At 30.6% G+C, this 14,611-nt stretch overlaps 1 protein-coding gene across 1 annotated transcript; it reads left to right on the top strand.

Annotated features, from left to right (window-relative positions):
* The first annotated feature begins 5,362 nt into the window (after positions 1–5,362).
* Positions 5,363–7,701, top strand: LOC139896029 (glycerol-3-phosphate acyltransferase 1-like). Its single transcript, XM_071878607.1, has 2 exons — positions 5,363–6,106; positions 6,799–7,701. The coding sequence occupies exons 1-2, from the start codon at positions 5,363–5,365 to the stop codon at positions 7,699–7,701; spliced, it is 1,647 nt and encodes a 548-aa protein (XP_071734708.1).
* The last annotated feature ends 6,910 nt before the right edge of the window (positions 7,702–14,611 follow it).

Consider the following 14,611-nt stretch of genomic DNA (forward strand, 5'->3'; position numbering starts at 1 on the left):
CAAACGTAGACGAACGATCGAATTTTAAGAAGGTGACATGGTGATGCTTAAGGTTTCGCCATGGAAGGGTATTTTTCGATTCCGGAAACGAGGAAAGTTAGCTCCTCAGTTTATTGGACCATTTAAGGTTTTAGCTCGTGTTGGTAAAGTCGCGTATCGTTTGGAATTACCCGAAGAGCTTGCGGGGATCCATAATACATTTCATGTTTCCCATCTCCGTAAGTGTCTTGCGGATGATTCATCTTGGGTGCCATTAGACGAGATTGAGCTAAATAATAGGTTAGAGTATATTGAGGAACCGATTACCATACTTGATGAGAAGGTCAAAAGGTTGAGACATAAGGAGGTTAGGACTTTTAAAGTTCAATGGCGGCGTAGTAAGGGTTCCGAGTTTACTTGGGAGCCCGAAGAGTTTGTGTTGGTTTATCTTCCTTCGTGTCATGCGGCTTGGATCGCGAGGACGCGCTCCGATTCAAGTGGGGGAGAGTTGTAACATCCCGTTTTCCCATGCTTACTTAAAGGTACAAACTTAATTATTAGCACGATTATAACTTGTTCGTTTATGTGATTAAATGAGCCAAAGTGTTAGTTTTTGAATTAGTGCATGTATGTGTGTGTGTATATATATATATATATATATATATATATATATATATATATATATATATATATATATATATATATATATATATATGTATATGTATATATATTTGAGAATGCATGCGTGAGCGTGTATATTGATGTGTCGCGATGGCGTTGAGTCGTGTGAGACTTAGGGTTGAAACTTAGTCGTGAATAGGAAGACCAAATGAGGTGGGCTAGTTGTTGGAACCTTGGTTTGTGTTAAATGGTCGAAGTGACCAGGATCAGGCTAATGTCGCGCCGCGACGAATTGGGCCGCGACGCGACAAACAAAGCAAACCTGGATCAGAGATTGGGTTAAGAAGGGTCCATTTTCCCTTTATGTGTCGCGCCGCGATGATTATGGCCGCGCCGCGATAGTTCTGCAGTTCTGATTCCGGTTTTAGCTTAAATTGAATGACTTTAAGGGACAAAATGGTAATTTGACATGTAAATCTGATGGGAGCATTAACTCTCCACCACACATCCATTTATTTCATTTCCTTTTCCATTTTCTTTCCAATTTCTCTCCCAAAACACAAAACCCACTTAGTTTAATCTTGAAATTTGGAGTTGGAGATTTGTGAATCAAACCTAGGAGCGAGATTTAAAGTTGTTCTCCTTGTTACTAGCTACAAGAAGATAGTCTTGGTAAGTTCTAACCTTGTGTTTTAAGTTTTAATTGGTTAATGGCTAGGGTTTGGGTTACTAGAGATTTGTATGACCCGTTTGAGGGTAAAATGGGTGAGTTAGGGTTATGTTGTTGAAATGAAACCCTAATAGCCATAATCTAGGGTTTTGGCCTTGTGATTTGAGGTTGTAAGTGCAAATTGGTGTTGTTAGTCACTAATGCACTTTAAGATTTATGAAAGATGTATAAATGGGTAAGTTTGACTCGATTGTGAGTTTAAGTGATATAAAATGAGTCAAAATGTACTAGTTGACCTAATTAGTTGAAATGGGTATGGATTACCCTAAGTTTTGTATTAATTGAAGTTAATAGACTTTAATTCACTAGTCTTAGTGATTAAAGTCGAGACTTAGCCATTTATGGGCGGTAGTGAGTAGTTGAGTCATTTAATGCAAATTGGGTCATTAAATGCTCAAGTGGGAATATTGTGGTTAATCCCACTAGTTGTGAAATTGAATGTGCACTTAATGATTTAGGTACATTGCATTGAAGCTCGGAAGTGCTAAATCATCATCCTTGTGACAAGGTGAGTGGAATAATTATACGTTCATGTATATGGCGTGTTTATTTGTGAATGTTATGGTATGAACCATGTGCCGGTAGTGCCATAACATGTATGGGACGGATATAGGATGTGAACCACGTGCCGGTAGCATCGAGTGTGAACCACGTGCCGGTAGCACTATAAAATGAGGCGTGAACCACGTGCCGGTAGCGTCAAAGTGTGAACCATGTGCCAGTAGCACTATAAAAAAGTGAGACTCAAATGCATATGGTGTGAACCACGTGCCGGTAGCACCATAGCATTATGGTTAACCATATTGTGTTGTGATCGTTTAGCATTATATATATATATATATATATATATATATATATATATATATATATATATATATATATATATATATATGGTGTTGTGTATATGCTAAGGAGATTTTGTGTCAATGTACGACTTGTTGGTATTTCGGGTATGATTGACTTGCTATGTGAGTTACATGTTCGTACGAGGTATTTGGTAATTGTGATTGCAAATAGATGGGTTATATATATGTATGTATAATTGTTGCACTCACTAAGCATTGCTTACCCTCTCGTTGTTTACCATTTTATAGGTTCCGGCTTGGACAAGGGTAAGGGCATTCGTTTGGACTAGTGGTCTCCCGCTTATGTTGTCGGGTGTGCTTTTGGTGTTGGCTTTTGAAGTTGGCCTAACGTTTTGGGTAGTTTAGCCTCAAACCATGCTCGGGGGTCGTTTGGATTATAAACTATCTTTGTAGTGGGTCAAACTTAAGTTAAATTAAATTAATGGCTTCCGTGCCTTTTGTAAATATTTAAATTGATGTACGTTTAAATGGAACTTGTGGTGTGGTTTACATATTTAATTGGCGCATAAATGTGTATTATATAAAAAAAAATTATCATATGAAATACGGGTTGGGTTGTTTCATAAACTCAAATTAAATATCACTTAACTACATCTGTAACGACCTAAAACTCTCAAGTCTTGCTAATGACATTTCATCTTGTGTGTGTTCAAGAAACTTCAAAATTAGTGACAGATAAAAATACATTACCTTCTTTGACATAAAAGAAAGAGTTGACGATGATACTCGGGTGATACAAACATTTTTACTTAACGTAAATAACAAATAAACATCAAATCAAAAAATAAAGAAATCTAACCTTTGTGTGTGTTCATGAACACGCCTTTCAAACTAGCTTGCTTATTACGAAATCAATTGATGTTCAAATCCTAAATTCATAAATCAATCAATCATTTTACTAAGTTACTACAACTATCGATTTATAAAAAATGCAAACCGATCTAAAATGTGGTTGAATACATGAATGGATCTGAAAACAAAATTGAAAGTCTTCTCACGGTACCAATCTGAAAATGAATTGTTGAAAGCCTTTCGATACCCATCTAAATCATACAATCAAAATATATGAAAGCTTTTTTATACCTTTAATTTCAATGACTAACAGTTTATGATTCGAAATAATGAATCGATTAAAATGAAGAATTTGTTAATAAGATCAAAAGTTAACAAAACTTACTTGTATCTCCCTCACCATCTTTGTAGCCCAGAATATCCAGCAATTCATTTAACAACGTATGACATAACCATTAACAGATGAGATGAAAATATGCATAGAAAGATAAATTTAGCGATATTTTGTTGATAATGGTGAATGAGATAGTGCAGAATACTAAGCAGTATTAAAAGTGATTAGGGTAGCCAAAATTATGGATTATTCTCTTAAGATTGATATGCATTTATGAATATTAGACATATAATAAGGGATTTTGTAATGAACTGATTATAAGATTTTATTTAAAGCACTGTTTGAGATTAATTTTTGATTCAAATCTGTAACTGAATCTCGAAATTTTATAGAGAATCAATCACATAGTATCAACCATATATAGATTATCATATTTCCAGCTATATATCAATCAATTTTGGTCAAACATCTATTTAAGGAAATGCGATCATTTCATAATTATATCATTTATGGTTAGTTGACTTTCAACTAATCATAAATAATATAATTATGAAATGATCGCATTTACTTAAATAGACTAGTTCAAAGACCCGTGAACTCATGGGTTTGTTGAAAAAATTTATTTAAATATATGTTCATAGCTACCATTGTTGTTAAAGAGATATGTGATTTAATTTAATAGAAACTGATGATCTAAACCAAATTTTAAATTAATTTTAAAGATAGATTGAGAATAAAACTAATAAAGAGGATCACTATTTTTAACTTAATAAAATTTTGTAGATGTAATGGATTTATTACATCCGATATTATTTAAATTTATTATTTTATCTAATATAATAATATTTTAACATATATGTACATAGATATAGATATTTGTTTGTTGTGAAAGATTAATTCTTTTATAGAAGATAAATATCGTATGTCTAAGGAATAAAATTATACTTGACAAAATCTTTGATAGAGAATTAAAAATATAATACTTAAAATGTCAAAAAAAACCCGTGTAAAGTTACAAACATGTATCTTATGTTGAATATAGAATGAAAAAGGTCGAATGAACAAAGTCTATCACCTGCGAAAATATGAAAAAAGTTGTGATACATAATGACCAATAAAATATATAATAGCAAATAAAATTTAAGAAATGATTTTAATTCTCAAGGTTTTTTTTTACCGTATTTAATTATTCCAACGCTTTTTGTTTTGTTTAAATTTCGTGAATTATATAAAAAAAAGTTTGTTGATTGTATTGCCATATTTGAATTGATGAGTAAAAATAATTAAAGTCATTTAAATTAAGCGAAAGTTATTTATCTATTTTTATAAAGTTTCTAATTAAATATTATAGTAATTAATTAATATTATATGACATTAGCACAAGTCCTACATCGCGACACATGTCAAGCCCTTTGTTTAAGATGACATCATCCAATTATCATTTTAATATATAGTATAGATGTTTGACCAAAATTGATTTAAAATTTAAAATTTGAGGCCGCCATTTATTTAAAATTTAAAAACAGTCCGCTATTTCATTGTATTATAAGGGTATTTTTGTAATCAACTAAGTGAAGCCCAAGATTATGAGGTCATAATCAAGATTAGAAAAGAATCAATAGTCTAGATCATTGATGGGAAATTGAATGAATAACTATGATTAGTTGTGTCTACTTTAAATGACCTATTTTACTCTTTCTTATTATATTTAAAAGAGATAAAAGAGATTTACTAAAAGTCAAACTAACCAAACACATCATTATTTATTGTACATGCAAAGTCAAATGGCAGGGAGTAAATCAAGATTATTGAGTACGCAGTTAACGCCATGATGTAGCTAACCAAATGTTGTAAATTGTAATCCTCAATTAATAACAGATATAAAAAAGGCGGAAAAAAACATAAACCATTTGATCGTTTGTCAACCTCCTACATCCTCTTTAATTAATTATTTCTTATAAATATGACCTTCATATCCCATACTCCTCTCAAGAAACACACACACACACACACACACAAATTAAACACACCATAACACAAATGGATTTCTTAATGGTGTTTCTCAAATTAGTAGACTGGTTAGTATACCAACTGCTAGCAAATTCATGTTACAAAGCTGCAATGAAGGTTAAAAATCAGGGCTTTTTCTTATTTAAATCTCAAAAATCACCACACCAACAACTTCCAACATTTCCTAGTTTCACAAAATGTTGTTTTAATAAAAATCAAGAAACTTTAGTATGTGACATTCAAAACACCTTATTGTTAAACTCAAAATCTTTCTTTCCATATTTCATGTTAGTTGCATTTGAAGGTGGCAGTATAATTAGAGCATTTATTTTGCTATTATCCTACCCTTTGTTACTTGTTCTTGACCATGAATTAGGTTTAAGGATGATGATTTTCATATCTTTTTGTGGGCTTAAGTTGAAGACCATGAAGAATGTAAGCAGGGCAGTTCTACCCAAGTTTTACCTTGAGAATTTGAACCTTCAAGTTCATGAATTATTAGCATCTGCAAGGAATAATGGGATTAAAGTATTGATTTTTACAAGAGTGCCAAGGGTGATGGTTGAAGGGTTTTGTAAAGAATATTTAAGTGTTGCTAATGTGATGGGGACTGAGTTGCATAATGTTGGGGGGTATTTTAGTGGTTTTGTAAAAAGTGAAGGGGTGCTTGTGAAACATAAAGTGGTAAAAGAATGGTTTGGAAATGATAAAAAGCCAGATATTGGTGTTGGAAGTTGTGGTTTTCATGATCAACTCTTTATCTCCCAGTGCAAGGTATGCATAGTATGACTTTTAAATCATTCTTGAATGACTATTAATTAGTTTAGTTTAATTGTTTATTTGAAAAACTTGATATGGTAAATAAGTGTGTGCATCTTGTTAGGAATGAATGAATCTTTGAACCCTCCTAGCTATAAAACTAAAGACCCATTTGATATTAACAAACCACTTTTATGTTTATTAGTGGATGTGGGTAAAACACATGCTTTCAACTAACCATAAATATATATAACTCATATTATTATCTATATATACTAATCATAGTGAGTTGTGGCAGCCCACATTAACCTCAATTTCAGGGGTAAAATTATAATGTCTAATTTTTTATAAAAACTTTTTTTTTCCCTTTTTTTTTCTTTGTAACTTTTTTCCCCTTTCTTTTTTATTCCTTTCTTTTCTATGTTTAATTAATCGACCATTAACTGCCAAAAACCACCCCTGCGGTTAATCAACCGAAACGACACCGCACCAAAGCGCGAGTTTTTCGTCTCATTTGCAGTATTTCATAAAATGGTTAGGTTTGAATATCATACACTCCCTTATGAAATTTCTCTGTTTTCCCCTGGGGTGAAGCGTATTTTAGATTATTTTTGTTAAGTCCATTAGCTCTAATCTACCTAGTTTTTAAACTATATTGTTAATGAAGCTGTTTAATTTAACCTCTACATATAATGATTTGATCACAGGAAGGTTATCTTGTGAACAAAGAAGATGGAAAAAGTAGCTCAAGAACAATTATGCCAAGAGAAAAGTACCCAAAACCACTAGTCTTTCATGATGGAAGGCTAGCTTTTTTTCCAACACCATTAGCAACATTATGCATGATTCTATGGTTTCCTCTTGGGATTTTGTTAGCAATTATAAGGCTTTTTGTAGGCATTGTTTTGCCTTATCCCGTGTCTCGTATCATCGGTGCTTTAACCGGAGTAAACATATCAATACAAGGCTGTGATTACTCATGGGAGAACAAAAGTAAACGAAGCGGTGTGCTCTTTGTGTGCACCCATCGAACCCTTTTAGACCCGGTTTTTTTAACCATGACCGTTGGTAAATCAATGACCGCGGTCACTTATAGTCTAAGTAAAATGTCAGAAGCTATTTCACCCATAAAAACAGTCAGGTTAACACGCGACAGAAAGCAAGATGGTGAAACAATGCACAACTTACTAAGCGAAGGCGATTTGATCGTGTGCCCCGAAGGAACAACGTGTAGGGAGCCTTATTTGTTGCGATTCAGCTCGTTGTTTGCTGAGTTAACAGATGAGATTGTACCTGTTGCAATGAACACACAGGTGACCATGTTTTACGGGACAACAGCTAGTGGGCTCAAATGTTTGGACCCTATTTTCTTTCTAATGAATCCTAGACCAAGTTACCATGTTAAAGTGACTGGTAAATTGGCTAAGGAACTCACTTGTGGTGTTGGTGGTAAGTCTAGCCATGACGTGGCAAATTATATTCAGCAAAAACTTGGTGATGTTTTGGGATTTGAGTGCACAAATTTAACTAGAAGGGATAAGTATTTGATGTTGGCTGGGAATCATGGAATTGTTGAGGATCATGGTAAAAGTAAAAAATGTCCATCTTAATTACTGTGTTTAGTATTCTTGAAAATTATCAGGGCTTGATCAGTATTTAGATTCTCCACCGATTAATTATATATTTTGGATTTTGGATATATTATAACATTTTTTAGTTTTTGAAAATGTCATGTAATTTCTTATTTTATTATTATTATTTTTTATTTCAAGTAAAACTGTTAGACCATTTGTATCGGGGTTAAACAACCCCGTTGTTGCCGACGTGGATACCTGAAAACGCCAACTCTCCGCCGTATCGCGGCGTTGGGCCGGCGTTGGTGAGACTCCAACGGAGCTCCCAACGGACGTTTTTTCCACGTGTTGCTTTTTGATTTGCCAGAAAAATTGATCCGTTGGAGGGGAGAGCCGTTGGGAAGAAAAAAATTTAATTATTTTTACTATTATATATATCCCCATTTTACTCAACAAAAATACACACAATTTACCTCAAACACTCCCAATTTCATCTTTATTTACAAAAAAATGGCTAACACTCCAAGCAATTCACAAAACGCAAATGTTGATGATCACGATGTACCACTTTCAAGTACCTGTCCGTTATCACTTTATGTTATTTCATCTTTTTATATTAAGTATTTAATTTATGTATTTTTTTTATTTTGTATTTTTAATTATGTACTTTATTTTATTTAATGTTATTAATTTTATGTCTTTTTAATTTTTAACAAATTTTTATTTTTATTTTTAACAATAAAAATAAAATAAAACAAATAAATAAAACAGAAAAAGACAAAATTAAATGTCACATCAGCATTCCACTAACACAACACCAACTCACAACACCACCACTACTCCACTAAACAACACAACACGTCCTAGTCATCAAAAAAGTGCAAAAGGTGCACAACACGAACTCACAACACGAACTAGCACTATGTCCTCATGACAAGAGTATGAACAAACTTAACTGAACATACCGATATGCATATTCTACTACTATTAATAAAAGATGTCAACCTTATATGTTACTCTGTATATCTCAAAATACAAAGTAATTATGTATAAAAAATTCTTGTCTTTCCTAATGCGTGTGTGAGTGATTAATGAGATCATTCAATGTCGATATGGTCGTTAAATTTTTTTTGATCAAGTTGATTGCGAGTGATTGAAAAAAATAAATTAACTAAATTAAAATCATAATTTTAGCTCTTTAAATTTCTTACTTACAGATTAAAGTATATAATTGACCTATATTTCTTAATCACAAATTATACAATATAATTGGTAAAACGACCCGTTCTAATTCATCCGGACGAAGTCCATATCGATTATAAACGATTCATAATAGTTGATTACATCGCGAGGTACCTGACTTCTATATGATACATTTTACAAACATTGCATTCGTTTTTAAAAGACAAACTTTCATTACATCGACAGTTGACGGCATGCATACCATTTCATAATATATCCAATTATAATTGACTCAATAATAATCTTGATGAACTCAACGACTCGAATGCAACGTCTTTTGAAATATGTCATGAATGACTCCAAGTAATATCTTTAAAATGAGCAAATGCACAGCGGATGATTTCTTTCATACCTGAAAATAAACATGCTTTAAAGTGTCAACCAAAAGGTTGGTGAGTTCATTAGTTTAACATAAATAGTCATTTCCATCATTTTAATAAACCACAAGATTTTCATTTTCAGTTCTCATAAATAAACGTTTCATGCATAGAGACAAAAATATCATTCATATGGATTGAACACCTGGTAATCGACATTAACAAGATGCATATAAGAATATCCCCTATCATTCCGGGAAATCCTTCGAACATGATAAAAACGAATTCGAAGTACTAAAGCATCCGGTACTTTGGATGGGGTTCGTTAGGCCCAATAGATCTATCTTTAGGATTCGCGTCAATTAGTATATCGGTTTACTAATTCTTAGGTTACCAAGCAAAAGGGGCATATTCGGCTTCGATCATTCACCCATATAATGTAGTTTCAATTACTTGTGTCTATTTCGTAAAACATTTATAAAGATTTGCGCATGTATTCTCAGCCCAAAAATATAAAGGGTAAAAAAAGGCAAATGAAACTCACCTAATGTATTTTGTAGTAAAAATACATATGACTATATTGAACAATGCAGGGTTGGCCTCGGATTCACGAACCTATATCATTTATGTATATATTAATATATATTTCATTTAATCAACTGATTTTATTTATATTATATACTGTATTAGGATAAATATGTTTTTATATAACTAATTCTTTAGTTGGTAAAATAATATTGATAATAGAAGGTTTTAATATATATACATATATTTTTTTTTTATAATAATAATAATACTAATAATAATAGTAAAAATATATAATAGTATTGATAGTAAAAATAATGATAATAATATATAAAAATCTTGATAAGGATAATATGAATAATAATAATAATAATAATAAGTTATTTTATTTGTATAATAAAAACAATAATATTGATAGTAATACCTAATACTAATAATGATTACTAATAATACTAATTATGATGATAATAATAATAATGATAAAAGTGATAAATATGATAATTTTACTAATAATGTTAATTTTAAATAAAATGATAATTTTAATTAATAATGATAATAATAATATTTATATTCCTAATAATAATTATAATAATAATAATAATAATAATAATAATAATAATAATAATAATAATAATAATAATAATAATAATAATAATAATAATAATAATAATAATAATAATAATAATAATAATTAGAAGAACTACCTTTAGAAGCCATTTAAAAAAATAAACTGCCCGAAGAGGCTCGAACATGAGACCTCCCGTTCACTCACCAACAACCTAAACCATTCTACCATTCGTATTTTTCTGAGATTATATGAAATTTAATATACTTAACCCCGTTATTTTTCGTTTCCATTTCTTCTCCTTCTTTACAAAACCCAAAACTATTTATCCTCATCAAAATCATTCAAATTATCATCTTCAACATAACCAAAATCTTTCATAATCATTATTATCGTTTATCATGTATCAAGATTATTATCATCCTAACTTCATCACCAAAACATCTCGTTACCGTACCATCTCATAACTTAATCATCATCTAAAATCGTAACCATCTTATTACCTAACCTCATCATAACTATCATTGGCATCATCTTTGATCATAATCATTTTCGTTACGTTAACTCATTACCATGATCGTGTTCCATCATCATTCTTGTATAATCATGATTATAATCGTGATCATCATAATCTTTATCATAACATAATCATGATCATAACATAATCATAATCGATATATTCTTATTCAATTAATAACGAAGACTAGATCATTCACCTGTTAATATGTTCCATATTCTTCATTCGTTGTTTACAATCCAGCGAATTAATGAATAAATGACCCAAATCATGCAATGAAGTTCACGACCCAATTATATTTAGAATTACAGCCCAAAAAAAATAATAGAGTTCGGCCCAACGTGAGGAAAGATGTCGGCCAAATCACACAGCCCGTTTCCTAGGTGTTTTCTAATCATAAAGGTGGTAGGGTTATTGGGTAGCTAGCCATTGTAATAGCAAACAAAGTATGCACAATAAAAAATAGCACAAGTGGGTGTTTGCTTTTGAGGAATGTCGGCCACAAGAACAAACAAAAGAGAACGTGATTTCCTTTATTTATTATCAATCTTCATCACTTTACCAACTCTTATACTATCTATCATTGGTTACTACTGTGTACTAGTTTCATTCACGTTTTTAATTTTCATAGAAACAGCACCTTGTTGTTAGTCACGAAGGAGAAAAGAAAAGAAAAAAAATGGGGTGTTGTACAGCTGCTACAGCAGCAACTTTCGGTGGTGGTGATGAGTTTCCATGGTGATTATTGAGGCTCGGTTTTAACAGAAAAACTAATGCAGAAACATGTAACTTTTATGGTAATTGTTGGTTGATCGAAATGGTGGAAGTGGGTTTCACGATATAGTAAAGCAAGAAGGAAGGTGGCGGTGTAGGGTGGTGAAGATGGTTGTTTTCAAGATGTTGATGGTAAACAAATTAAGGTGATGACCGGTTGAAGATGGTTACGGTCTACATTAAAGGATTGTAGAGAAAGAGAGATGAAGGTGTTCTTGGGTGGTGATCGAAACCAAGCAACAAGTGGGTTTTGATTTAGCGAGTGTGATGACTGATTACCATAAATGTGGTGGTTGTTTTTAAATTCCATTTGTAATTGAAGATAACCTCATATGTAGTTGGTTATCGAATATTTGCTGTCCATAAAGGTGATTTGATAAATTTTGGTTTGTAATGTGAGTTGATATGGACTGGTAACAAAACTTAGACAAATGACAAAAATAACTACAGCCCGATGTTGAATTTAAATCAGAAATTGATTTGTACTATCAATTATCAATAAAGTTGATGAAGTAATTTAACAGACATATTAAAAATCCAGATAACGATGTAAAACTGATTTTGTATTTATCAGTGTTTTAATTCATATATAATAAATTTTAATATTAAATACGTTAATTAATAATATTAATAATAATAACTGATAATAGTAATTATAATAATAATAGATATTAATAATGATATTAACTATAAAAATGATAATAATACAAATCATGATATTAATAATAATAACTAACATAACAATAATTAATAATACTTATGCTAATAATTAATAGTGATAATAAAAATGATAATAATAATAATATTATTAACAATAATAATACTAATTATAATAATATTAATGTTATAAATGATAATAAAAATCATAATAATATAACAATTTATACATATCGAATTTCATATATATATATATATACTATATATTAAACTAATCTATTAATAATACAGATATCAAAATTGATAAGGAAAGTAATATAATAACATTAATATAACAATTATATTCAACTTGTAATTAAATTTAATATAATAATATTACATATGTCCTCTTTAAGATATATATATATATATATACATATAGACATAACAACATATTTTGAGCATTTAATTTATATCTTACAACAATATAATAATAATTATCCATAGAATTTATATTTGATTTGTCAATATTTATATATTTTATATTTATTACTATATACATACAATATCAGCTATGTATAAAAAGTCCTATATACATATATAGAATCAGTTTAATTATTTTATATCTTATTTTACATATTTAGCTTTAATATTTATATTATATTTTATTCTTTCCAATTATTATTATATATATACTTACATTTATATTTACATATTTATTTACACACAATTGTTCGTGAATCGTCGGGAATCGACAAAGGTTTAAATAATTACATGAACAAAGTTCAAAAGTTTTTGAGACTCAACATTACAGACTTTGCTTATCGTGTCGAAACCATATAAGATTCAAGTTTAAATTTGGTCAGAAATTCCCGGGTCATCACAGTACCTACCCGTTAAAGAAATTTCGTCCCGAAATTTGAGTGAGGTCATCATGGCTAACAATAAATATGTTTTTCTGACGAATATGAGCTGATAAATAGAGTTTTATCATTACTGAATAATACAGATAAAATAATTCGATTATTCAAAGAGCGCGAATGAAGCTATCACAAAAGAGTGAAATGAAGAAAATAAGATTTTCCTTAGCTTTTGACGTAAACAGGGTTGAATTCCGGAATTCAAGGGATTTATAGAAAATCTTCGAAATCAAAAAGATTTGATTCTTCGGCGAGTAAGGAAATTAAGATCTCTATAATTAAATACGGTGATCTGCCTCGATTACTCTGTCTGATATTTTCATTATAAATTAAACTTTTACGTTCCATTATTCTCACCATTCCTATACTTTCCTTCTTAGTTCATACATCCAAAAGATTGTGAAAATGTTTAATCCAGTTCTAATCCTCAATATTTTCCTAATTATCATTTCTGTCATCCTTCTTTTTAATCCTCCATTAGAAAAAATCTTTTTTTTTTATTTCTACTATTATCTTGTGGTGATACTATTCTTAATTATATCGTGTCTTTATATTGCTATTCGTATTAATATCTACGGTTTGTAACCTTCGTGTTGTTATTGGGCTTTATATTCTCTCCTTATACTTCAATGTCCCTACTTCTGTATCCTATATTCATTGTTATCCACAGTTAATACTCCCACCTATTTGCTGCGATTTATACTCAAATTTCTATTTCGGAGCTTTGTCCCTTCGTTTCTTCTTCTTACGATTAGGCATCTCTTGTAATGGTCCAGAATTCGCAGATATGAATTTCAGAATGAACATTGTTAATGTTCTAAAAAGAAAATGGTAATGGCACGATTTGTTAAATTACCAGAATACCTTAGAAAAGACTGAATCATCAAGAAAATATTTTCTTGATATTTTAGAGGTTAATTAGAATGTAAGAGTCGTGTAACATGACACATAATGACGTTATGATTCTGTGAATCATCACATTTCATTTAGGAACTCAGCATAACTTACTGTAATATAATCACGTTGATCAAGTGTCATTATATTATACTAACTCATGCATCAGTTCCCAACATTACTCCAATAACATTCATATTTTAAGCTCGAAAGTTTACAGAATATAGAAACTAACAGTTTCTATATGATGTAACACTGATAGCACGAAGAGATTAATGATTTCAGATAAGAATAGTTATGAAAATATCTTCAGAAATATGGAGGATATTTATAATGAAAGATACAATGATATCTTGGAATTTCTAATATCGAAGGATGGTGAAGAAAATTTGTCCGCAAGAGTTTGGAGTCAGAAGCAAGGTATTCGCTAAAGATTTCATCAGAAACAGAATCATCAGAATTCTTAATGTACAAGTTTAGTCCTTGTGATTTGTTCAGAGACTCCTTCGTAGTTTGCTCAATCAGTTTTTCAGTTTCAAACTTTTTCTGAGCTTTG

Source organism: Rutidosis leptorrhynchoides, chromosome 3, assembly GCF_046630445.1.
Source record: "Rutidosis leptorrhynchoides isolate AG116_Rl617_1_P2 chromosome 3, CSIRO_AGI_Rlap_v1, whole genome shotgun sequence".
In the NCBI taxonomy this organism is placed as follows: domain Eukaryota; kingdom Viridiplantae; phylum Streptophyta; class Magnoliopsida; order Asterales; family Asteraceae; genus Rutidosis; species Rutidosis leptorrhynchoides.

Excerpts from the sequence above, each read along its gene's own strand:
- LOC139896029 (XM_071878607.1), top strand. The coding sequence starts at position 5,363 with ATGGATTTCTTAATGGTGTTTCTCAAATTAGTAGACTGGTTAGTATAC. Across the intron at positions 6,107-6,798 it reads TCTTTATCTCCCAGTGCAAG|GAAGGTTATCTTGTGAACAA; the intron begins GTATGCATAGTA and ends ATTTGATCACAG.